The following is a 26854-nucleotide window of genomic DNA, read 5'->3' on the forward strand; positions in this document are numbered from 1 at the left end:
AAAGTAGACCGTTCACAACTGCACTGAGCAGTGTGCTTGCAGAAGTTACGTAACGTATTTAGAACAAACCATAATCAGTACATTGTGTAATGAAATCAGTGCTGTAGAGAAAACACTGTAAAGATTTTTTTCACTTATAAAATCCTTTTAGTTCTAATTGTAATCGTTTAATTTTTGAAAAGGAAAACTATTATATCTAGAATTGTTTTTATAAACATTAATTCTCATTTTAGAAGTTCACTTGTCTATATAAGTGTAGATGAAAGTGAGGGTTATGTATGTTTGTGTGTGACTGCTGCAGGTGTGTTTGTCTCACTGCTGCTTACTGGGATCAGAGACGCTGTGATTTGGCACTTCCCTCAGGAAACATGAGCTCAGTTTCGTCTTGTCCCCAACTCTGTTTGCCCTGCTGTTGGAAAGCGTTCACCCCTCCTCCACCCACTCTTACTGAGACTGGCATCTGTGAAGAAAGTAGACATACAAATAGACAACAATTTATATCACTACAACACCATTCGAGAACTATTTTTCAGAAAGTTACATTGAACAGCTTGAGTTGAACACACACTGTTCGACTACAATGCTCAAGTTTGTAAACGTATGTCCTTATGTCGCTCCAAGCCTGTGCAGGTCTTTTTCTTTTCAAAACCCGATAGAAGTTTCTGAAGAATGTTTCAATTGTTTTACCCATACGGAAGTCAGTCAACCCTATTGACTTAGAACTTTGAGACAATGAGATTTTCTTTTAAGTTCAATCTTTTAAGTTTACGTTATTGCAAATGGACACAACACAGTGCCTGGTTGACAAGATCGTTCTTTTCTACATCTCTCAGATTGAGATGGATCTCCACCTTTTTCCCACTTGGCAACATGGCCAAGCCTGAGCGATACGTGTGAGCAACCAATGGAGTGAGCGTAGGATTGCTAATATATTCCTAATGATGTGCTACTTCTCAGGAAGAGCCTCAGACACAGCCCAGGCTCACACCCGATAACACTGCACACCCGGGTGAGCACACACTTTGTCTGCTGGGTGCAAACTGGCCCTCCAGAGCACTGCAGCGCAGGACAGCGTTTCCTCACAGCACTGTGTAGCAGCTAACAGACATGTAACAAGACCGACAGAGAGAATGAGAATGAAATTAAGATTATGTTGAAGAGTGGTTTTAGCTATGGGTAGAGACCAGTAACGTTGAATTCAAAATAAATGCTCTGGGGAAAAGAAAAGAAAAAAAGTGGGTGTGTAAGTGGACAAAGATTTTGCAAGAGTTTGTTCTGTATATTTCTCCTTTCAACTCAGTGATGATGGAGCGATGTTCCTCAGACATGTTTGACTGTCCATCCTGAAAATAAAAAGGTGTGAAATTCAACATGGCAGATAGATATTGTGACTCAGCATCTCTCATAGAAACCAAACAATCTGAGGTAAATATAAAAAGAAATAGACTCGAATGTGTAATTTATAGATCCCAAATATCTCTATTTCTGGGCTCACCTGTAAATATATATATATATATATATATATATATATAGTACAAATCTAATTTGAAAAATAATCAAGGCAAATATATATATACACACACACACACACACATTTTTTTTAACCAACTTGGATACAATGGCTTGTTGGCTGGTTGAAATGATGGCAATAATATTTTAGTTATATCGCCCAAGTTATTACTGTGGCACCTTGTCTATTTAAAAAAAAAAAAAATCTAATAACATGGCAAGCTTACTTTTTCATTTTTGATATCTTTAGGCAAATAGGTTTTACCTTCTGTGAATTGATAATGGATTCAGTGTGAAAACAGCACTGTTCATGGCATCAGCTCTCACCCACTGCTTGTAGTTGCTTCTCAAGTTGACATGTGCTTCTGTGTTGTTCTGTCCAAACCCTGAAGACCTCCTGTTCCCTGCTGCTCTGAAGACACCCGAGTCGTTTTAGCTGTTTCTGCAGTTCCAGAACCTCATGAAGGCCAGATTAGAGATGGTTAATCACGTGCATTTTAATCACTTAAAGTCTAATCACTTAAAGTCCTAGTAAATATCTACGGAGAGAGAAAGCAGGGTATAATGCTGGTCTTACCAGATAGTAGCATGTTTTAGGCAGACACCTCAGGTATGCATCATCGTGTGTGAGGGTTGGTCTGGTGGCCCTCTGAAGGCTGACAAGCTTCTGTGACAGAAAGAGTAAACTGAGGATGCAGAGAGGATCTCTAACTGTTGATCGCAGACTCTTATATGATGAGTCCTCTGCACAATGTGACTTTGCTGCAGCCTGGAATTGAACTGCTGGTTTCGACTGGCCCCCAGACTGAGCCTGGTTTCTCCCAAGGTTTTTTCTCCATTCTGTCACCGATGGAGTTTTGGTTCCTTGCCGCTGTCGCCTCTGGCTTGCTTAGTTGGGGACACTTAATTTCCAGCGATATCGTTGACTTGATTGCACAGATACTATTTAAACTGAGCTGGACGATGCGATCACTGAATTCAATGATGAACTGCCTTTAACTGAAAATTGAGTGTTTACTATTGTCATTTTGCATTGACACACTAGTTTTGTATTTAATGCTGTACAGTTGCTTTGACACAATCGGTATTGTTAAAAGCGCTATATACATAACGGTGACTTGACTTGACTTATATTTTGGCAAATCAATACACAGCTTGAAACAATGAGGAACAGTTGAGATCTTGCAACAATTTAGGTTTTTCTTTCTAATCTGAGGGTCTCGTAATGGCCACTCTTTTTTAGTAGGGCTGGGAACCCCCAGCATACAAAACCAATGAGAAGTAAACATGCAACCACAGGAAGCCATTAACTGCAACGGGGACCAATTAGGCCCCAGCAGGTGTCCATGGCTCAGCCTGCTTTGGTCCCAGCTCAACATCATGAAGTCTGGACAAAGTTTTTGGCTGGGCTGAGGAAACAACAGGGCAGTTTCATTTGCTCAGCAATTTGTACCAAAGGTTTCCTACTGGCAGCCCATAAAATCCTTTATAGCTCTCCCTTTGTCCTCCCCTCCAGTGCTGGTCATTAGAGGACACAATTACAGCCCGCTGAAGAAGTCTTGCTTTTATAGGAGGAGATTGATAAGTCAGTGACCCCTCCCCCACATCCTTACCCCCCAGTCTCTAACTCTTATTGTCCTCAACCCAGACGGCCAAAATCAAAGTCAATCACAAGTCCACACCAACTGCTTCCCCCATATTACAACGACAGGCTTCCTCAATCCTCCGGATTTCAGTAACACTTCAAAGTGTCTCTGAGAGACACACATCTACTGTCCTGCAATGAGTTACACTACATCGCAATTGACATTACATGGACATCTAGATTCATTTCTGCTCAAGAGATGATTGCCATTCACCTTTCTTGATGTTTTGTACACATTGTAGCCTATATTCACTTCAGCAGGGCCAGAGGAATTTTTTTTGGTTGTCTAAAATTCATTTTAGGAGGAATAAAAATACGCAAAAAGACAATTTGTGACATATAGTAAGAGTATAGACCTATGTAAATAGTACAGATCATTTGGTTTTGGGAGAATTAGATGATAATTTGTTAAGGGTAAATGATTTCTGTCTTTTGTAGACTTTTTGGTGGCTTGGCAAATTTAAACACAATCCGAGACATTGTTGAGATTTCTTCTTAAACGCTAAAGGAGACATTTGTGAGATCACTGTGGTGCAAATGTCTCAATTTGATCTCAATTTACTCTCAGCGCTGACTTGGAGAAACAACTGAGACATTAAAGAGGTTTCACACATGATTTTTCTTTCCTATGGGAGTTTAGCAAGGTTAGGACACCACATTTTTCAGGGTTATGCACTAAGATCAGCCATGGTGAGGAAGTTTATACTTGTATACTTGTCGATGCTGTTGCTGGTGAGGTTGCAGTGGGGCACTGTCATGAATATTTCAGCACAGAGACTTCCTCTAATGCTCTGATAGAGAGAAAGGAAATGGTCAACTTTGTTTGAAATGGTAATGGCTACCCCACTGATGTGGATGATGTGTTTATTACTACAATAGGTGGTGTATGGATATGTGTCTGTATACAGTACGTGTTGATTGGGTGTGCTTTGACCCAAATGTCCAGGAGCTCATCTGTTAAAGGGGTCATATGATGCGATTTCAATTTTTCCTTTCTCTTTGGAGTGTTACAAGCTCTTGGTGCATAAAGAAGATCTGTAAAGATGCAAAGACTAAAGTCTCAAATCCAAAGAGATATTCTTTATAAAAGTTAAGAGTCAGCCACGCCTACCTAAAGCGGCTCGTTCTAACACGCCCCCACATGTCTACATCACTATGTGGGAAGATTTGCATAACGCCGCCCAAATGTTCACGCAAAGAAAGAAGACGTAACTTTTATTCTCGCTGTAGTATTGCTGCCGCCATGTCGTGAAGACGTGTGTGTGTTTGTGTTCTGTGGGTTTCGTTGTGAAAGTGAAACTACTTTGTTTGGTCTTCCACAAGAGGACGATATCCGCTTTGTCATGCCTGGAGCTGATCCATGCTGGTCGCTGAGGAAATACATCAGCTTCGCGCTGTGGATCGCAGGATCGGCTTTCACCGTGGACAAATCCGAGTCCAGCCCGGGGTCGTCACATGGGGTTGCCGCAAACCCGCCGGCCGCTCCTTCGTCGAATCCGCCGGCCGCACCGTTCAAAAGCTCACCCGCCGTGTGAAACTACGTTGTTTGGCCTTCCAAAAGAAGACACGACTAGAAATCAGTGGTTAAGTTGTATTTACAACACTGTTCCAGAACAGTTCAACCCAGTGGTGTAGTCTATTTTTTTGTAGTGAGTATACTGTGATTTTTCCCTCCCAGCCTCATACTCACCCGTCCCAGAGCAGCACCTCACTAAACAGGGCTCTACGCTTACTCTTATTTTTAGTAGCACTTGTGCTGCTAATTTGTAAAAAAATAAATAAGTAGGAGCACAGAAAAAAAATCAGGAGCACCTTCTGAACAATAACAAAAATTAGCCTACCCATTACGAAGTAATTTTGGACTCCTTAAAGGATTAGTTTACTTCTGAATTAAAATTTCCTCATAATTTACTCACCCCCATGTCATTCAAGATGTTCATGTCTTTCTTTCTTCAGTCAAAAGGAAATCTCCACTATATAGAGGAAAACCCTGGAATGTTGTCCTCAAAAACCTTAATTTCTTTTCGACTGAAGAAAGAAAGACATGAACATCTTGAATGACATGGGGGTGAGAAAATTATGAGGAAATTTTAATTCAGAAGTGAACTAATCCTTTAAAGTGATTTACAGGGGCCTTTTTTCTAACTTTATTCAAAGTATGTTATCTTTTATGTCAAATTCAAAAGTGTATTTTTATAAGCTTTTTTCAAAATTTCTAATTAAAACAATGGAATAAGAATAAGTGACCAATCAGATAAAATAAAATCAGTATTAACAAAATTAATTTGCACTACAGAGGTGGCACAGAAGAACACAAAAGTGGCTTGTAGGTATTTACAGACACTTAATGAGGCTCAGAGGTGGCATGAGTGCAATTAACTGCATAAATTCATGTTGAGAATAAGTTAATGACATTAGGTGGTGGCAAGTTACTGATTCTATCACTGAATCATTCACTCAATTGATTCGTTCGAACAGCTGATTCATTCAGGAACATAGCACGTGACTATCTTTATGAATGGGTAATTGAATTTACTCACTAGATTCGTTTAAAAATGCAGATTCATTCATAAACGAAACAACGCGGTGTTTGAATGGAGATGTGCAGCGGCTCAGTTATGAGTTTGTTTGAAACTATTTTAGTTGACTAAATAGAGCAAAATCAGGCAATACTCTTATAGCCAGAAAATGTCACTTAATATTAACTTTTTGTTTACTGAAATCACTCATTGTTCTTACATGCCAACAATCCCCTGTTGTTACAGTTCCGTTAATGATAAAGTATATGCTACTTTGATGTATCAGGTAAAGCTCCGATAGCATCAGCCTCGTTTTCTGTATCGCGTAGGATAATATCAGCCTTATCTGGTTCATTTGCTGTCGTTTCTATAATGTTAACGTTCCTGTCATCTGTTTGCAGTGTCACCCGAAGCAGCGGCAGCTTCAGGGGCAGGCTTACGAAAACACTGAACGAGTGTAATCATTTCATATCTCCTTTAGTGATTCACATTAATTCATTTCAAGCTTGCACACTCAATGCTGCGCAAGAGTTGCACAATAGCAATAGTCGTCAAAAGAAACACAGTGCGATTATCAATACGTCGGTGCTTCGCAACACAGACAGGGTGAATTTATGAACGAACGTGTGAAAGGTCTGTCGCAAAACGATGTTGTTACGTATCTGCACGCTTTTTTAAGTGAGTATATGCAAATCCTTGGGTATAGGGCGTATACCTGCGTATCACGTAGACTACACCACTGGTTCAACCCAAATATTCAGATGTGTGCAGCACATTTTATGGAGGACTGTTTCCTGATCCTGGGAGAGTAGACTACAATGCCGGCTGTTCTGACTCACAGACTGTAAGTACGTTTTTATTTTAAGAATTTAACACTGATGATTCAAACGCGAGTTTTGGGAAGTGTAGAGTAGCGCTTGTTGTTTGTCATTTCTCCGATCACAAATGCAGACATGGTTTTATGTTTACGCAGCGTGTAAAAAGACGTAATTATGTCCCCACTGGTTGCAACAAATGCCTCGTTTATAATGGGATTTACTGGTTTTGTCTTGTCGCGCCGGGACACGACATCACAGTATGATAAGGGGTGTAACATTTCCGTCACACACTTGAGGTATTCGGCCAATCACAACGCACTAGGTAGCTGGCCAATCACAGCACACCTCGCTTTTCAGACCGATGAGCTTTGTAAAAATCAACGCGTTTCAGAAAGGCAGGGCATAGAGAAGAAAAAAATAATGTACAGTATGTGGAAAATAATGTGTTTTTTTAACCTTAAACCACATAAACATTTCATTACACCAAATACACAAAATACTGTTCTTTTTAGCAACATCATATGACCCCTTTAAAGGAAGTTTGTTGCTGACTTGTGAGTTTGGTTTACAATATACACCTCTGAACAACATTCACAATAATAACCAGAAGAGAGCTTCCATTTAATTAGACTGACTAAATAGCTAGATCCCATGCAGAAGGTCGCATTGTTTGGTTAGTTCTGCAAGGGAGCAGTGGGCTATATCTAAACTGTTTTTTTTTTTTTTTTTGATTGATTAATTGATTGATTCTGGGTTCTTTTAGGTTTAAAAAAAAAAATCTTGTTTGTTCCTTTCAGAGAGAGAAAAAGGTGAATTCTAAATGACCTACTTCACAAATTATTCTAAATCAAAACAATACATTTTGAGTTCTGTCCTCCAATTCTTATATATATATATATATTTAAATATAAAGAGGTCCAACAGAAAACAATGTAACACTTTCTCTAAAAGTTTTCTCAGCACTGCCTTCTACTGGCATGATTCGGTAACCACTATGCTCTCTCTCTCTCTCTCTCTCTCTCTCTTCAATGAACATACATTAGTAATAATTAGTCATTGATTCCAGGAGGGTGTACACTCTTAAGGGAATGCACCTTTAGAGTTCAATCATTTAAATAACTTTAAAATGCAAATATGAACATCTAACTATCAAAAAGGTTAAATGTTGAACTTAAAGGTTCTAAAATGTTCCACTGGGTATTTGGTAGTTATTTTTAGAACCTTTGTTGTGGTAAAAGGTTCATTTTAAAATCTAGCATATAGTTAAGGTTCTTTCATGAACCTTTTCTAAGATGTAAAGACTAGACCGATGAGGCCTTTTGCTCGTTACACTAATTCACATACTCAGTATTAATGAATGTACTCTTATTCAGTTACTAATTGTGATGTAAGGTGCAGTTGTGACCTCCATCAGTTTAACCAAAATGTTCAGGCCTTGACACATATTCTGTGAGTAGTTGATATAGACACATATCTCTAAATTGCACAATAGCCTTGAAGGGCACCGTGTTGTTGTCCATTTTTAGAGCACAAATTAAATATCACAAAAATCTTATTTCAGTTTTATGTTCATGAATATACAAGAAGCTTCATTCAATGATAAATTGACAAGGTGAAGTGAAATTCTTACTCTTAGAAATAGAGCATACCTGATCTCTATGTCCTTCTCTGGAATCATGGAGCTTCATCTCTTGTCTTTGAACTTTTCCCCTCAGTAACGTGGCATGCTGATATAACAGCATGTCTTTCAAGCGCTGTAGTCTGTAGTATGTCTCTAGATGGCGCTAGAATGTAAGAAAAAGACAACGAAAGCATGAGAACATAGGAGAGCAAAAGAGAACAATAATAATTTGTTCATTTGTGAAAGTGTAGTAAACTCTTTTATTCATACAGAATATTTATTCATTTATTCATAGAGAATATAGCATATGACTACCAATAAATAATTATATATGCAGGTGGATGCCCCCCCCATAATACACAATAAAGCGCTATATACAGTAAATGCCTCATTCATTCATTCATTTAAATGCATTGTTTAAAGGTTATTATAAGGCTATGATTAGGCTGATTAAATTAGCTATTTTTATTATAATTTATAATTGTATTATAAACAATGTTAGTATATAATGCTATGGTAACCCTTACGAAAAATAAGTTTATTAAAGTGTGCTATTTTGTATATGTTTATTTTTTATTTATGAAACTTACCCACATTCAAGTGTTTAAAAAAATAATGCATGAAGCTATAATAAAATATTTCTGTTTACAAGCAGATACCCTGTTCTTTTGATGTTTTGTATGTTCAGATATTCATAACAAAATATAGACAAATTAATACCTAAATAGGGACGCAGTAGTATACTTAAAGTATGATGTAAAGTTCACTTAAAGAAAACTTACGAGTGTACTTGCAGTATAAAACTACTAAACTAGTAGTTTACTGAGACTATACTTCAAAGTGTACTAAAAATGCTACTACTAGTATTTAATTAGTAAACTATCAGTATACCTACAAGTTCACTTTTAGTATAGTTGCAGTACAAACTAAACATTTTGATGTAAACTAGTTCTGTACTCAAAGTTTACTACTATTATACTTAAAGTATACTTTTATATTCTACACAGCAAAATCACTGGTGTAAAAAGAACACCCAGTGTCAAATTTAACACCAGCAAAGTGTCTATATGTGTCCACACTATAGAGTGTAAATGTTACACTTTTGATAGTGTTAACTTTTTGACACCCTTTGCATGTAAATTCAACACTCATTATTGTTAATCGTTAAACCTATTCAACACTATTCATTGTTGTTCCTGCACTACACCAGTGTTAGTATTCAATTATGGTGTTAATTTTTAACACTCTTCTTTTAAGATCAACACCAATGTAATTTGAATATAACAATGATAAGTGTACTTTTGGTGCTTTTAATAGCACTTTTGTTAATATGTTTTTTTTCTATAAAATTAAATGGCAGGACAAATTTGCAGAAAATATGTTATTGAGGTACACCACATTTAACATTCAAACAGCATTTCACTGCATTTAAAAACCTTCACAATTTGCAGTTAATTCCCATCTGAAACAAAAACACAACAGGGAACAATGCAAGTTCTCTCATCACGGTCATATGAAAACTGCCTGTCATAAGGTCTATAGTATATCAAATCATCCACACAAATGAGTGTGAACATATTACCCACCTCCTCAATACAGAATGCATGCACATGCTCATCAAAACAAACTGTAATTACATTACTGGCCAAAAGAAAAGCTTGTCCGTCTTTTACAATAATGCTGATAATCTTATTAAAGACAGGCATTTCATTTTCAACAGCAGAGCAAATATACATTCCAACTTGGTATTCAGTTCCATAGTTTTTTTTACCCAGGTTGTAGTGGAGACACAGTAGGTACATTCCAAGTTTCAGTTAAAAGCTCATTACCCTCCAGAGTGCAAGTAGAGACTTCATTAAAAGGACCAAACTGGAATCTTTTAAAATAAAAACTCTCCCAATGAAAAGCCAACTGATGTTGATGTTTCTTGGCCAATGTTTTGGTTATGTTTTTAAAGTTCTTTACAGACTTCTTAAAAAAAGTTATGCTTCCCTTCGTATCTCATGCACCACATGTGTATAAGTGGACCCACTTTCCTAATGCATCTAGGATAATGGATCATTAGATGGTGCTTTGGAATCAATCTTCTTTCAGGAAACATGGACTTAAAAAGTTTATGATGATCAGAAATTAAATGCTTCAAAAAAATAAGTCATACCCTGTGTTACAACTGGTGAGAATACAATGTTCACTATCTGAATCAAAAGTAGTATCAGACTCCAGTAACCATTGTCCGTGTCAACTAGATCTCCAAAGATCAAGGGGGTATTGCGCAGAAGGCACCATGACTGAATAGTATTGAGGCCAAGGTCCTTGCTGCCATCATCAATTTTAACTGCACTTGGTCTGTTCTTTCTTTCACTGGATCCATAGTTGAAGCTCTGAATCCTTTCCGAAAGTGTGTTCAATGAAATGCAGTCTTTAGCCAAGTACTGAAAAGGCAGCTTTAACTCATACTGCACAACCCCTTCAAGCAAATCATGCATAATGTCAACAGCATAATTCTCTGAAGAATGAAAAAACTGTAATGAATTGAGTGGACAACTTCTCTTAAGGCCAAACAGTGATGCAAGAGTGGGATCTTGTGCCAGAGCATTGCAATGTTGTGAATATAGCTCCTTTGTGCGAATGATCAAATCTGGGTCATCCTCACTAAAGACTGACTGCAACTTTTTTTTGTCAATTAAGCAAATCCGGCAACAGTAGGTTGCACTGAACGACTCAACCATACCTAACAGTCCATGTAAAGCTAAATTGTCACCAGTAACCTGAATAACAGAACCCTGTAACATAGTATCTGAGAAGGGTACATCGATTCCCTTTGACTCCAGAATTTTTAGATCCTCTACGAGAGGCTGTAAGATTGGTTTAAAGCCATATTTTTTTAAGTCTTCTGAATGGAAAAGGGCCACAAGATGGATGTTCATTAAAACAGAATTGATCTTGGGGGGCAAATTTCTTAAAATAAAATAAACTAAATCCTTTTTTGGATCCAAGTGGATTTGCGGTTTCAAAATCGTCGTAATGTAACTGTATTTGAAGAGCATGCTCTTTTTGACCAAATAACATATGCTTTTTGAAGTAAGAACCATCATTAATGTCTTTGTAAATACCATCTTGATGACTTTTTACCTGCTGGAAAAAGTGGCAAAGTTCAGAATTTGTAAACAGACTCGAGAGTTCCTAAAATGGGCACATAGATAAATTTGTCATTGACAGGAACTTGACTGTATGATCCTGTAGTTTTATCTTTACGCACATCATAGCGCACACCAAGAACATATTCCACTGGTTCAACAATTTTCCATTTTTTCCTCAAAGTGTCTCTGCCTCTTTGTTTCAGTATTAAGGCAAGAGAAAGGATTTTCTAGCTGGTCAAAACAGTCTTTAACTCTGTCTAGGTTTTGCCCAGGTACCTCTGATGAAAGACATTTTAGAACAGTGTCTCTTGCCTGAGCATGAACATCACTTACAAGTTCTTCCATTGAACCAACTAAACATTGAACAGTATTTTCAGAGACTCCAGCGGCTTGTACTTGAGCAACAATAGCACTACACATATCCGTTAGTTGCTGATTTTCAACAGGAGTCTGAAAGGTGACTGGAGGATCCTCACTTAGGGTATCAGAAACAGAAACATCGATACTACTGCCAACATTCTCAGCAGTACCTGAGGCTACACAGTCTCTGTGCACTCCCAAAATGTGTTTCTTGAACCCATAATATGTATAAAACACAGATGAACATCCAGGTTCGCCACATTTCAACCGTAATGAACGCCCTGGGTACAAACCATGATGAAACTTCAGATGCTGAAACAAACTTGAACAACTTCTGTGGTGTACCTTGCAAAGGAAGCATGAGAACATTTGAGCAAGATGCTGGGGGGAGGGGGAGTCAAACCTCAGTGTTCTGAATTCTCACTCGGATTTCCTTGACCCTTGGACTTTCCTTGGCAGTGCCCACATCAATGCCATACACCGTTGTTTGAATGAACGTGTAGAAGTTGCATAAGGCCTCATCATACGACACAGCAAAGACAAAGTGCGCCTTAAAGAGTTAATCAAAGGCTGCAACAGCTGTCTGCGTCATGCAGGGAATGGCCTTCTGGTCCAGGATGATGTAAAACTTCTAAATGTATTGTCGAGATCTACATTAACCAAAATTAACAAATGTAGTGCAAGTATTGTTTAGTGTATTTACATTACATCAGTAACAAATTAAATCTTATTGTAATGCATTAATGAAAGCTTTGTTTCACCCTTGAATTGTAGAAAAAGATGCAAGAAGATTTTAATGTGAGATGTGAAGAGATGAAGTTTTCTGCCCAGTCCTATATTTTTGAACCTGTATACGATGACTACACAGATACACCTACAGATTACACCAACTGCCGACAAGACTAAATGAGTAAATCTAACAAATGTATTTTATCTTTATGAACTGTACAACATGACCAGCTGCTTCAGTTGCACTGATTTTCCCAGTTTTCCTTCCTTTCACAGTTGGAGGCAAGAGATGAACGAGCAAGAGAATAGCTGCCACATCACTGTCCCATCCTAGCAGAATAGAGTATACAGTTAAACCAGTTTAAAAAACAAAACAAGAAACATTTATACTTACCATAATCAGTCTCCTCCAGAGCAGACAGAAGGTCATCCACATGTGCACCAGGGTGCAGGTTTTTGCAGTCAGCAATTATTCTTGGCTTGTAGAATGTTGGCCATTTTGCAATAAACTTGCTTGAGATGTCATCTCCAAAAAGCATAGTAAAGTCTTGGTCAATCTATCACAGAGAAATCATGTCAATAACAAACATTACAATTACATATAGATATACAATTAACATCAAAATTGTAATGTCTTACCAAGCCTGGTGTATCCAAAAATCGGGGAAAGTAATCAAGGATGAGTGAAGATTTGTCTGGATCATGTAGCAAATTCTGCCTGTACTTGAATGTTGTCTTCATTTTATCCTTAATAATTGGTGCGTCCGCTGAATGCTTCATCATGGATATAGCTTCTGTGCATTCGTCACCTGACAGTTGCTCAGTTGTTGAAGATGTCTCACGCAAAGTCTTAGGACCATCTTGGTAAACCACCTTTGATGCCCCCTTCAAGTTATTTACAGAGTTGTGCTGAACAGTTTTCAATCTGTAGGCAATGTAACCCTGGCCACTGCGTGGATCGTAGTACTGTTCCTGTCAAACAAAGATTTAGCATCAATAAGTCAGCATCAATGTATCAGGCCCAGGCAATATCACATGCACACAATTTTGCAGAAGAATATATTGTTCACAGAAGTTCTATGCATGACCCACTACACACAATGCACTACCCAAACTATAAAATATTTATACTTTTTATAATACTTACAGCTACCAAAAACAGTACTCTAAGCTTTGCACATTTGACAAGGTTTACATTCCTTCCAGAGATTTTTCTAGAAGAAAATGTGCAGACAATGCCAAAAAAGTCAGATTCCATCTGAGAAGTCATCGCAGTATAATAATTTGATTGACTCGTGCATTTGATATGTGCTGCAAAAAAGAGAGAGTGTACAATCTCAATGTACTGTATACTTACATAACCAGTCGGTGAGCACTTATCCTTTAAATTGGGGAATAGAGTAATGATTCCAAGAGCATAGCTTACACGGACACTGACTGGTGGAACTCTCCTACACCACAGCATTAAAAAAAATATATATAAAAATTAACATTTCATATAAAATGTAACTGATCAAATACCAGTGCAATATATAAACTAGACTAATGACTATTTTATTGGTGACTTACCCATACTTCTCTACCATATCAGCCACAAGGATGTTTACCAGCTTCCTTCGAGTCTTGTCAGACAGGCTCTTAGTTTGTTCGTACTCCTTCAATATATCAGAACCTCCTGGTTTTGAGTGCAGCACTGCATGAACTAGCTGTAGAAAAAAAATGGATGATGCAAATAAACCAGTCTTTGATATACTAATGTTTACCAGCATCCTTCGTGTCTTGTCAGACAGGCTCTTCGTTTGTTTGTACTCCTTCAATATATCAGAGCCTCCTGGTTTTGAGTGTAGTGCTGCATGAACTAGCTTTAGAGAAAGAAGAAAAAAAGATTATTGCAAATAAACCAGTCTTTGATATACTAATGTTGGTAAGATTATTGATACGGTATCAAAAAATATATCATTCAAGGAAAAAAAAAACTTAAGAGAGGAAAAATAACTCACATCTTTTGACACATTGCAGTCAGAAGGTTCTTCTAAGAATCGCTTTTTGCATGCCTTTGAAGATTGTGGAATCACTGTGGAATCTGAACTTTCTGATTCCACTGATGAAAATGACAACTCAGGGCATGAGGGCTCGGAGAAATCGGTCTCAGCTTGCGGGAACAGTATCTTAGAATCACATACAGCACACAAGAATCAAGACAATATGAACATTAAAAAGACAGAAACATTTTTCTTCACAATACATGATGATAGCATGAGAATACAAACTAGATTATACATTTTTGAACATGGCAGCAGGTCATGAGTTTCTTACCTGATTTATCACCATCCAAAATTTTGAAGGACACCTTAGATGTTCTCACAAGCTCATCAAAAATATCAGCATCAACATCAACTCCTGCAGAGTCTTTAAGAACCACATTGGCTCCATGCGGCAAGTTGAACTTTGCTGAAGCTCAGAGGTAGAAACAAAAAAAATTCGATTTCATGTTCAAACATACTGAAATGACATTTTAATCGCTTGGTATTATTTTCAAATGCAAGTAATACATAAAAAAAAAAAAAAACATCTAATAAAATAAATAACTATTCATATCAGTAGGATAGAATTAAAGTCAGATGTATTGAAAGACACAAAGATTTATTAACATTACTACATACTAAAAAATTTAATAAAACCACTTTAGTGTGATCAGAATATTATTTGGGATTAAGTCCATTTATAATCAGTGTTGGGCTAGTTATTCAAAGAATGTAATATATTACTCATTACTAGTTACGAATTTCAAAAGAAAATGTTTTACTCATTACTTTCTGGCAGTAATTAGTTACACTACTAGTTACATTATTTTTTCTTCACGCCAAACAGAAGTTGTAACTGTGTATCTTCCACAAAATTCTAGTGATTGATAGTACATTCAAGAAGAAGTGTTGTATTAATCTCATTAATTGTCATGTGTAGCTTGAAGCTAATTGTAATTTCTCTGTTACCCATACACGATTATATTTCATTATGTATTTGATCAAATCACAAGTTTGTAAGAAACTTTAATTTTCCAAAAATATTTTTAATTATAGTAATATAATGTACCACATGCTGATCAGAGGGGTGTGGGTGGGATGTAATGCCAGAGTAAAGTAAAGCCACAACTTACACAACAGTGCTCAGATCATCTTTTTTCCTGACAAAATCAATATAATGCAATATTTCTATCTGCTGAATGTAAGCTTTTCCATATTCCAAGCTTGCCTGCTGCACTGGGGACATCACATGCATGTGTGAGTTGTGAAAATTATGAAAATAAATCTAGGAATTATTTGATTGTTGGATTTCAAATCAGCGGGGTTGAGGCATCAAAAGTAACTAAGCTGTTTTATGGATGGCAACTGTAATATTATTACCACAATCTTATTAGCAATTAGTTACACTACTAGTTACTGAAAAAGGTAATATTACAGTAACCAAGTTATTAGTTACTGCCCAACACTTTTTATAATACACTGAATGTCTAATGCAATTTTTTAATATATATTATGACTGATACTTTTTAATATAATAAGAATCATTGATTTCAAAGTGAGTAACACTAGAATGTCATAATGAACTTAAAATTACAATAAATGTGTAAAACGTATCTTCTTTAATGAATTCACAGAAGTCAAAAGTGTCATTTTTCACTGGTATTCGGATCCATTTCGGGTTCCCTTTACACTCCACTTGAACCAGCATTTCTTCAGAATGAAACTCTCACTATTAGGACAATCACAGACAGTCTTTTAACCAAGCTAGAACATATATTAGGTGTTTTGCCAAGTGTATGTCATAGTATGTCAAATAGTCATCTAGATGAAGCCAATGTAAAAAAAACATACACCACTGCATCTAACTCGTAAAATGAACTTTTTAAACCAACCAAGCAAGTTTCGCTCATAGATGATTAAACTCTTTCAACAGTTTTTATCCCCAGTAAATTATCCTCCTGTCCTTGATATTTTATCTTTATATGCAATTCAGCGTTTTTACAGTTACAATACTAACCTGCGTGTTTTGCTCATGACCAACTGTTTGGTTTAAACGTGTAAAAGGCGCAATGTAGAGGGGGAAACCTAAATGTCACGGCCATGATTTAGGAATGTGTTATATGAATTCACGATTTGTTAATACGCTCCTTAATTTTAGGTAAATCACGGACATGTAATTAGTGCCATAACGTTAGTTTAAATCGCGTCCATGACCTGAATTACCGAGGTATCAAATTAGTACAACGTGGCCCCGATTTAACTTAACAAGGGAACGAATTGAGAAATGTGTCCACGACATCTACTCATATGCAGGGCTCCATAGATATAAAAATAACAATTTAATTTAGCTATATCGTGTGAGAATCTGATTTACCTGCTTTTTCTTCGGCTTCTAGTAAAAGAAAATGGCGGACACAGGCTGGTGGCCTAGCGTTAATTGGAGGCGTGGCTTTTTTTACGCCACTTTGGGTGAAATTTGAAAATACACTTTAATTTCACACTGACACTGTCTTACAAATAACAACAGCAGTGTTATTTTATCACCATGTAGTGTTAAAACAATGTCAACACTGTTAATTTTACACCGTCCCTGAAAATTCTACACCAGTGATTTTGCCGTGTAGAAAGTGGGCCAATTTAGTACGAATGAGTATTGAAATAGTACACTTACAAGTATACTACTAGTACACTGATGTTTGTATACTTACTACATAAAGTATACTTAAAAATATACTTGAATTTAATTAAGTATACTTAATAAAATAAACTTGAAGTATACTACTTTTTGGTAAGGGAAACACCTTACCAACTAGTGGGAACTAGGGGGTGCTGCAGCTATTTTACTATTCTATGAATATACTTTACTATTCTATAATACTCTACTATTCTATTCTACTAGTCTACTTCTCCACCTCACACTTGCAGTATTTCACGTGAAATGTTCACGCGATATTACCTTAATTTGACATTAAAGTCCTCGTCCTTTTTATGAGCCATTTTCTCGCTTCTCAAGACAATCACTCTTTGATTGTGCTCTAGTCTCTGGTCAAACGCGCTCAAACCACTGTAGCCTAATGTAATCTATTAACTGCGCACATCATAACGTTTTAGGCAAGTATACCATGCCTTACCAAAAAGAAGAATACTTCAAGTTTATTTTATTAAGTATACTTAAGTAAAGTTCAAGTATATTTTAAGTATACTTTATGTAGTAAGTATACAAATATCAGTGTACTAGTAGTATACTGTACTTGTAAGTGTACTATTTCAATACTCCTTCGGACTAAATTGGCCCACTTTCTAGTATATGAAAGTATACTTTTAGTATAACAGTAGTAAACTTTGAGTACACTACTAGTTTACATCTATGTTATTAGTTTGTACTGCAACTATACTAAAAGTGAACTTATAGGCATACTGATAGTTTACTAATTAAATACTTGTAGTAGCATTTTTAGTACACTTTGAAGTATAGTCTTAGTAAACTACTAGTTTAGTAGTTTTATACTGCAAGTACACTCGTAAGTTTTCTTTAAGTGAACTTTACATCGTATTTTAAGTATACTACTGCGACCCTATTTAGGTATTAATTTGTATATATTTTGTTATATGAATATCTGAACATACAAAACATCAAAAGAACAGGGTATCTGCTTGTAAACAGAAATATTTTTATTCTAGCTTCATGCATTCTTTTCTTAAACACTTGAATGTGGGTAAGTTTTATAAATAAAAAAATAAAGAAATGAACAAGATTTTGAACAAAAAGCTGAAAAAAGACTATTAATTGGATTTAGAATGCTAATCAAAACGTAGATGGAGTCGATCAACACCTCAAAGCTTGAAAGTCATTATTACCTCTTCAGGGGTCGACATTTTATTCCTTAACGTTGCACAGTTTTGATGCTGTTTTATGTCTGATGATCGTGTTAGAATACATGTGGAAGCATCTGTTGTTTCGGTTTCTTCTCTTGTGTTTTGGAAATTCTGTACAGAAGATGTGTACTAGCGTCCCCTACCGTATAACAATGACAACATTCTGTGCATACAAGCACAAGTATAGCTCAAATATATTTAGACTTTTTCCTAAGCATAAGTCAAGTATACTTAAATGTCATTTTAAGTATATTTCTGAGAAGTACATAAAGCCCATTTCTGAGAAGTACATCAAATTAGACTGAAAGTATACTTTCCTATTTTTAGTTTAAAAGATGTATACTAATAGCACACTTGAATAAACTTCTTTTTCGTAAGGGATATTATGAACAAAATATTTCAATAAGACTGAATTTGTATTTAACCTGATTACGTTTAATAAAAAGACATTTTAAGTTTAATTATAATGCCGCATGTCCTCGATTATTCAAACAACGAACAAATTATACAGTGAGCAAAGAACATTTACATTATCAAAGAATATCACTGAATTCAGTCTAGCGTGAGTGTAAGCACTCTAGAAAAAGCTGTACGTTATAATCAGTGATGTTGTCTGCAGTGTATTATTAATTAGTCTCTTATATTTAGATCGCATGTAGCCTACATCTGCACTTTGTTGTTTTTGAGAGAATTCGCCAAAGTGCACTGAACAAAACTTTTGCTTATCAGCGTTGATGATATTTAGTAAAATCCCCTTCAATAATAGAAATGGTGAACTAAAATCACAAAAGCACAAATATATATTGGTTCGCATATAACTCTTGTCTTCATTTGTATGTTAATTTTTGTTTTGCGTTTGGGCTGATTATTATTAGGATTTTGTCAAAAATCCCCCACCTTGGCAACATCAAGCCCCGCCCCCAGCACCCCCCAGATAAAATATGTTCCCATGGCTATGTAAACACCTGTTACTTGGTTAAATTTACCTATTTAAAATTAAAAAAAATATATGTAAATTTCCCGTCAAATATTTAGCTGTAAAATGCCTACAGTTATGCCTAAACATTCAAACTGTATTTTGGGGGTACATTTTTGGCTACCACAGCTTCCCTTTTTTAAATGAGTTTGAGTAATTAAACTGTACAATATTTGATTATTATGTTTACAGTGCAGCTAGTAAATATTAACACACTATAAAGTGAAAAACAATATATCACACTGTTTGTGGTCCATTTCTACACAGGTGGGGTTTCCATTGTGTCTATGGTAATCAGTCTTGTCTTTCATTGACAATGTTTGCACCTGGGCCTTTGTTCTGGCATGCAGCTAGTCTTTTAGTTCATCAAGGAATCCTGATTATGAATTGGGTTTATTATGTGCTGCAATTCAATGCAAATTTAAACAGACTACCTTCAATTTAGGTAGAAAGCAATATGACCTTTTGGTTTCTCTACAGTTCATATGAAGCACATTGTGATAAGAGATTGTTTGATTAGGAAAGGAATACTGATAGTACCTGATCTAGAAGAGCTTTACATTTTCTCTCAAGCACTTGATCAGAATCCACAGCATGAGCAGAAGTCATCGCCATCGGCCCTGTTCTGCCGGAGCTTTGTTTTCTCCTCTGCCTCTGACATTCAGATGGACCGGCTGCCTTTTGGAGAGAAAATCACACTTGGATGACAAGACCCAACAGCAGCTGTGCTCTTGTCTTCTCTCATCACATAGATCACAACACAGCAGTGAGTAATTGCATGGGTTTTCCTGAATTGGCCAGTAATCCATCCGCAAACTTATCAAGTTTGCGGATGACACGACTGTAGTGGGTCTCATTAGCAACAGAGATGAGACAAACTACAGGAGCGAGGTGAGCCGCCTGGCTGGGTGGTACAGTGACAACAATCTCTCTCTGAATGTGGAGAAGACGAAGGAGATTGTTGTTGACTTCAGGAGAGTGCGCACTCAGCATGCTCCTCTGACCGTCAATGGTGTGACTGTGGAGAGGGTGAGCAGCACCAAGTTCCTGGGTGTGCACATCACAGAGGATCTCTCCTGGACTGACAACACCGCAGCACTGGCCAAGAAAGCACAGCAGCGTCTCTACTTCCTCTGCAAACTGAGAAGAGCCAGAGCCCCGGCCCCCATCATGTGCACCTTCTACAGAGGCACCATCGAGAGCATCCTGACCAGCTGCATCACTGTGTGGTATGGCGCCTGCAACGCGTCCTGCCGCAAGACACTTCAACGCATAGTGAGAGCAGCTGAGAAGATCGTTGGTGCCTCTCTCCCCTCCCTTTAGGACATCTACACCACCCGTCTCACCCGCAAAGCCCTCTGCATTGCAGGTGATCCCACCCACCCGACACACAGCTTCTTCAGTCTGCTGCCATCAGGGAGGAGACTGCGGAGTCTCCAGGCCAGGACCAGCAGACTGAAGGACAGCTTCATCCATCAGGCTGTCAGGAAGCTGAACTCCCTCACCTTGCCCCCCTCCCCTCTTTTGCCCCACGCACCACTGAACTCTGACCCTCTGATGGACTCTCCCACTCCCCCCTCCCAAATACACACACACACTGTCACTTTAATCAGTCTGAATAAGCTCTTTTGCACTACAAATCATTTTTTGCACTACAATCACTATATCTGCACTGTTGTTTACTTTACTGGTTTGCACTCTATCTTCCATATGCCTTGTGCTTTATATATATATTTTTACATTTGACCTTATTTGTATATTTGTATAGTTGTATTTTGTATTTAATCTGTATTTGTTATCTGTATGCACCCAAGGGTCTGAGAGTAACGCAATTTCAATTTTCTGTGTGTATGTGCTGTACATGTGGAAGAATTGACAATAAAGCAGACTTGACTTGACTAATCATTCTCAAATGCCAAAGAAACTGAGCTTGCATGATTACTAAAAGAGTGTAAATTAGAGTAATAATCCACAAGATGCTGATGATTTTACCATGGGTAAAGGACATGGGTCATTCCTACGCTTCGGTACATTTTCGTGTCTCTGTCATAATATTTTGGATAAAATATCTCACTCTAGAAAAACTCCTTCCTTTCTGATAAGACTACTGAAATACATTGGCTACAACTGGCTTGTTGCTTTTGAAAATGGCAGAGCTATTAATATGATACAATGTGTTAATGTGCGATAAATACTTTATTTATTATGGCAGCTGGAAAAAACAAACAAACAAACAAGTAATCCAAGTAATAATATATGCATATTGAAGCTTTAATATAGAATGTGCTTATTGTAATTTTTACAGCATCCAAATGTAGAGGTGGAACTGTTTTATAATGTCACTTAAGTACACAGACAGCCAGTAGATTTTTGTCAGTCTCTGTTCAGTTTCCCAGAAACCCATTTCATAAGGCTATTATTTCTCAGCACCTCAATGCGACTGTACAGATAATTCCCTCCTGCTGCTGGCACTTCTTATGCAATACTGGCCTCTTATGAAGCTGGGCACTTATTAATACACAACTCTTCCTGTGCACCACTGACTAAGGAATAAACAAACAAAAAAGGTGCAGCACTGGTTAAGGTTTGACATGAACTGCATAGCTTACATTGTTTCAAAGGCTTAAGAACATATGCAACTGCTGTCCTGTAGATATAGAATAATGTTAAACAGATGGTATTTAAGAACATTTCTCACCAATTCATATTACAGTTATGTATGGGAACAGATGCTAATGAAAATATCTTTTTTTTTCTTCATGGAAAAACACTATCAAATGTCTACACTAATCAAGTAATGAATAAGCCAATAAAAATGACAGTATGAGACATACAGTGGTGTGAACAAGTTTTTGCCCCCTTCCTGTTTTTTTAATTGTTTGCATATTTGTCTCACTTAAAAGATTCAGATCATCAAACAAATTTTAATATTACACAAAGATAATGCAAGTAAATACAAAATGCAGTTTTTAAATGATGATTTCTTTTATTAAGGGAAAAAAGCTGTCCAAACCTGCCTGGCCCTACGTGAAAAAGTAATTGCCCCCTAAATCTAATAACTGGTTGTGCCACGCCTTGCAGCAACAACTGCAATCAAGTGTTTGCGATAACTGGCAATGAGTCTTTCACATCGCTGTGGAGGAATTTTGGCCCACTCTTCTTTGCAGAATTGTTTTAATTCAGCCACATTGGAGGGTTTTCGAGCATGAATGAACTGTTTAAGCATTTGGCAATTACTTTTTCACGTAGGGCCACGTAGGTTTGGACAGCTTTTTTCCCTTAATAAATGAAATCATCATTTAAAAACTGCATTTTGTATTTACTTGCATTATCTTTGTATAATAATAAAATTTGTTTGATGGTCTGAATCTTTTACGTGTGACAAACAGTGTTGGGGGTAACGCATGACAAGTAACGCGAGTTACGTAATCAGATTACTTTTTTCAAGTAACTAGTAAAGTAACGCATTACTTTTTAATTTACAAGAGAATATCTGAGTTACTTTTTCAAATAAGTATCGCAAGTTACTTTTTTTCCAATTTATTGATTGACAGCTCTCCTGTCCCCATGTTGAGAGAAATCGGAAGATGTTACTGTAGTTCTAAAATAAATATGAATATTTATATATAAAATATATAAGAATTCATCTCACTCACAAAAAAAAACACAGATTCAGTATTCCTCAAAATGAATAAAAATAATGCAACTCAGAATATGACGCAAACCTGCAATAATTAAATGTTAAACAACACAAATATCCTTTATGTATTTAATCCCATTCTATTAACCAATGTCTTTGCTTCTGACATTCGATGATCCAGTTCAACCGTACTAATAAGCACAAATTACTCTAGACAAACATCTGTGCGTCTTTTTTTTATTGCTGAAGTGTGTTGAAATTTCTTCTTCTGCTTTCAACTGTACGGACTTAAATTTACTTTCCCTTCAGCCTGAGGCTTATTCATTTCACTTTTGGTGTGAAAAGGCTTTTATATTTGCCAAAAATAGAACTTTTTTATTTTAAAAACAAGCAAGCCCTGCCCAAATTTAAAAAGTAACGCAAAATTGTAATGCATTACTTTTAAAAGTAACTTTCCCCAACACTGGTGACAAATATGCAAAAAATAAAAAAAAAACAGGAAGGGGGCAAAAACCTTTTCACGGCACTGTATATGTGTTTAATAAGTAACACAAATAGGAGAGCTAACTGTCCTTTTTCTTGTGTAAGTACAGGCACTTCATCAGTTCATGGTGTGTCCATCTCTGGAAAAGGCCAGGCTGGCTGGCAAACATTGCTATATTTTACAGGCTCGGGCTGTTCAGGAAGTGGATGCTTTGTGGCCGTTCACAAAGAGAGCACACATTAATCAGTTTGTTTCCACAGCAATAAGAGAAGGTGAAGATTAGCTTTGTAAAAATCGACGCGTTTCAGAAAGGCGGGGCATAGAGGAGAAACAATAATGTACATTATGTGGAAAATAATGTGTTTTTATAACCTTATACCACATAAACACATTGCATTACACCAAATACACAACATAATGTTATTTTTAGCAACATCATATGACCCCTTTAAAACAATTTTTTGCAATCAAGCAGCATAACAGACTGTTTTGTAGAGCTAAAATAACTGGAAGCGGATGACACTGGAAGCCTCGCACATTTAAGTTACTAATAGCTGTGCACAACCACTCTTAAAAATAATGTGGGTAACAATTATTTCTATGTTAGAGCTGTCAAGATGGCTTTCGAAGACCAGGTTGCTATATGCAGTGTTGAAGCCACAACCTCAAACCGAAAAGAGCATGCCATCAAATTTCACTAGGTTCACAAAACAATATTTATTTTATATCTAAAGCACTTACCACTTTGATTTATTTGGCAATAAATAGCATTCTGACCAATTTATAATTCTTTATCATTACGTCTAATGTCCAACGTTTGTAATGCTATTTTAAAACAATTGTTCTCAAGGAGACAAAGATGGATATTTTTGGATATCCATCTTTTCATATTTATTTCTGGAACTGTACACACTGAATGTTCTTGGCTCATTATGAACCAACTCATATACGTCATAGTTTGTGTCTGTTTTTTTTTACTTTTATATTGACATTTTGGTCTGTTAGTTTCCTGTTTTAGTTTCATGGTCAAATTTGAAGATTATTTATGGATTAGTTCTTTCATTGTCTCCAGGTGTTATATATATATATATATATATATATATATATATATATATAGTGAGTCCCATTGTACTTTTTAGGTCTTGGTTGTGTTCCCTGGCATTTAGTTTGTGTTCTCAGCTCCAGTTCTTGTTTGTTTAGTATGTTTGCTGTGTTTCTTGTATTTCCAGTGTCTTGTTTTGCTTTATCTTTATTACAATGTTTTGTCTGCATTTGGATCCAGTCCCCGCTTGTACCTGAGCACACTCTCGTACCATTAAAACCGCCACACTGTCAGACACTGAGAAATACGATGGATAGGGTCAAACATGAGCCCAGTTACACTTCTATCTAGTTTCCCCTTTCCCCATAATAACAACTTGTAAGCTCCCCCTGAGCAAGTCAATTGGGACAGAATATAGAAAAAGCTCGGAGGTATGTACCAGAGTGTGGTAATGAATGTACAAAGGTTTGTGGAAAGAATAAGGGCCTTTGACTAATGAAAAGGACTTGTGAAGCCGACCTGGGGTCTGTGTTACTAGTTGTAACCAGGGTGACCAATACTAAAGTTGTTCGTTTGTACTTGGCCTTTTCTACTATTTTCCATGGATGAGGATGAGGACACAAAATATTAGGATTTTATAAGGTTCAGAGATGTTGTAAGATGATTAGATGGAACTGACATAAATACAGAAATGTATGGCTTGATTGTGTGTCTAAGGAACAACACATGAACTCGACATGCTTAAATGCACAACAGTTATGCAAATTTTTTTTTTTTAAGATTTGCTGTTTTTCCCCAATATATTCAATGTATTCGTCATCTCTGGAAAAGGCCAGGCTGGCTGGCAAACATTGCTATATTTTACAGGCTCGGGCTGTTCAGGAAGTGGATGCTTTGTGGCCGTTCACAAAGAGAGCACACATTAATCAGTTTGTTTCCACAGCAATAAGAGAAGGTGAAGATTAGCTTTGTAAAAATCGACGCGTTTCAGAAAGGCGGGGCATAGAGGAGAAACAATAATGTACATTATGTGGAAAATAATGTGTTTTTATAACCTTATACCACATAAACACATTGCATTACACCAAATACACAACATAATGTTATTTTTAGCAACATCATATGACCCCTTTAAAACAATTTTTTGCAATCAAGCAGCATAACAGACTGTTTTGTAGAGCTAAAATAACTGGAAGCGGATGACACTGGAAGCCTCGCACATTTAAGTTACTAATAGCTGTGCACAACCACTCTTAAAAATAATGTGGGTAACAATTATTTCTATGTTAGAGCTGTCAAGATGGCTTTCGAAGACCAGGTTGCTATATGCAGTGTTGAAGCCACAACCTCAAACCGAAAAGAGCATGCCATCAAATTTCACTAGGTTCACAAAACAATATTTATTTTATATCTAAAGCACTTACCACTTTGATTTATTTGGCAATAAATAGCATTCTGACCAATTTATAATTCTTTATCATTACGTCTAATGTCCAACGTTTGTAATGCTATTTTAAAACAATTGTTCTCAAGGAGACAAAGATGGATATTTTTGGATATCCATCTTTTCATATTTATTTCTGGAACTGTACACACTGAATGTTCTTGGCTCATTATGAACCAACTCATATACGTCATAGTTTGTGTCTGTTTTTTTTTACTTTTATATAATTGACATTTTGGTCTGTTAGTTTCCTGTTTTAGTTTCATGGTCAAATTTGAAGATTATTTATGGATTAGTTCTTTCATTGTCTCCAGGTGTTATATATATATATATATATATATATATATATATATATATAGTGAGTCCCATTGTACTTTTTAGGTCTTGGTTGTGTTCCCTGGCATTTAGTTTGTGTTCTCAGCTCCAGTTCTTGTTTGTTTAGTATGTTTGCTGTGTTTCTTGTATTTCCAGTGTCTTGTTTTGCTTTATCTTTATTACAATGTTTTGTCTGCATTTGGATCCAGTCCCCGCTTGTACCTGAGCACACTCTCGTACCATTAAAACCGCCACACTGTCAGACACTGAGAAATACGATGGATAGGGTCAAACATGAGCCCAGTTACACTTCTATCTAGTTTCCCCTTTCCCCATAATAACAACTTGTAAGCTCCCCCTGAGCAAGTCAATTGGGACAGAATATAGAAAAAGCTCGGAGGTATGTACCGGAGTGTGGTAATGAATGTACAAAGGTTTGTGGAAAGAATAAGGGCCTTTGACTAATGAAAAGGACTTGTGAAGCCGACCTGGGGTCTGTGTTACTAGTTGTAACCAGGGTGACCAATACTAAAGTTGTTTGTTTGTACTTGGCCTTTTCTACTATTTTCCATGGATGAGGATGAGGACACAAAATATTAGGATTTTATAAGGTTCAGAGATGTTGTAAGATGATTAGATGGAACTGACATAAATACAGAAATGTATGGCTTGATTGTGTGTCTAAGGAACAACACATGAACTCGACATGCTT

At 36.7% G+C, this 26854-nt stretch overlaps 1 protein-coding gene across 1 annotated transcript; it reads right to left on the bottom strand.

Moving 5' to 3' along the window:
* Positions 1-298: 298 nt before the first annotated feature.
* Positions 299-14803, bottom strand: LOC107572024 (uncharacterized). The gene is made up of 10 exons (XM_016258425.1): positions 14658-14803; positions 14342-14509; positions 13911-14047; positions 13699-13792; positions 12981-13313; positions 12736-12898; positions 8141-8275; positions 2087-2176; positions 1837-1966; positions 299-460 (listed from the first exon to the last, which is right to left on the bottom strand). The coding sequence occupies exons 1-7, from the start codon at positions 14670-14672 to the stop codon at positions 8166-8168; spliced, it is 1020 nt and encodes a 339-aa protein (XP_016113911.1). The 5' UTR covers positions 14673-14803; the 3' UTR covers positions 299-460; positions 1837-1966; positions 2087-2176; positions 8141-8165.
* Positions 14804-26854: the final 12051 nt, after the last annotated feature.

Source organism: Sinocyclocheilus grahami, unplaced genomic scaffold (genome assembly GCF_001515645.1).
Source record: "Sinocyclocheilus grahami isolate Dianchi unplaced genomic scaffold, SAMN03320097.WGS_v1.1 scaffold1683.1, whole genome shotgun sequence".
NCBI classification, from domain to species: Eukaryota; Metazoa; Chordata; class Actinopteri; order Cypriniformes; family Cyprinidae; genus Sinocyclocheilus; species Sinocyclocheilus grahami.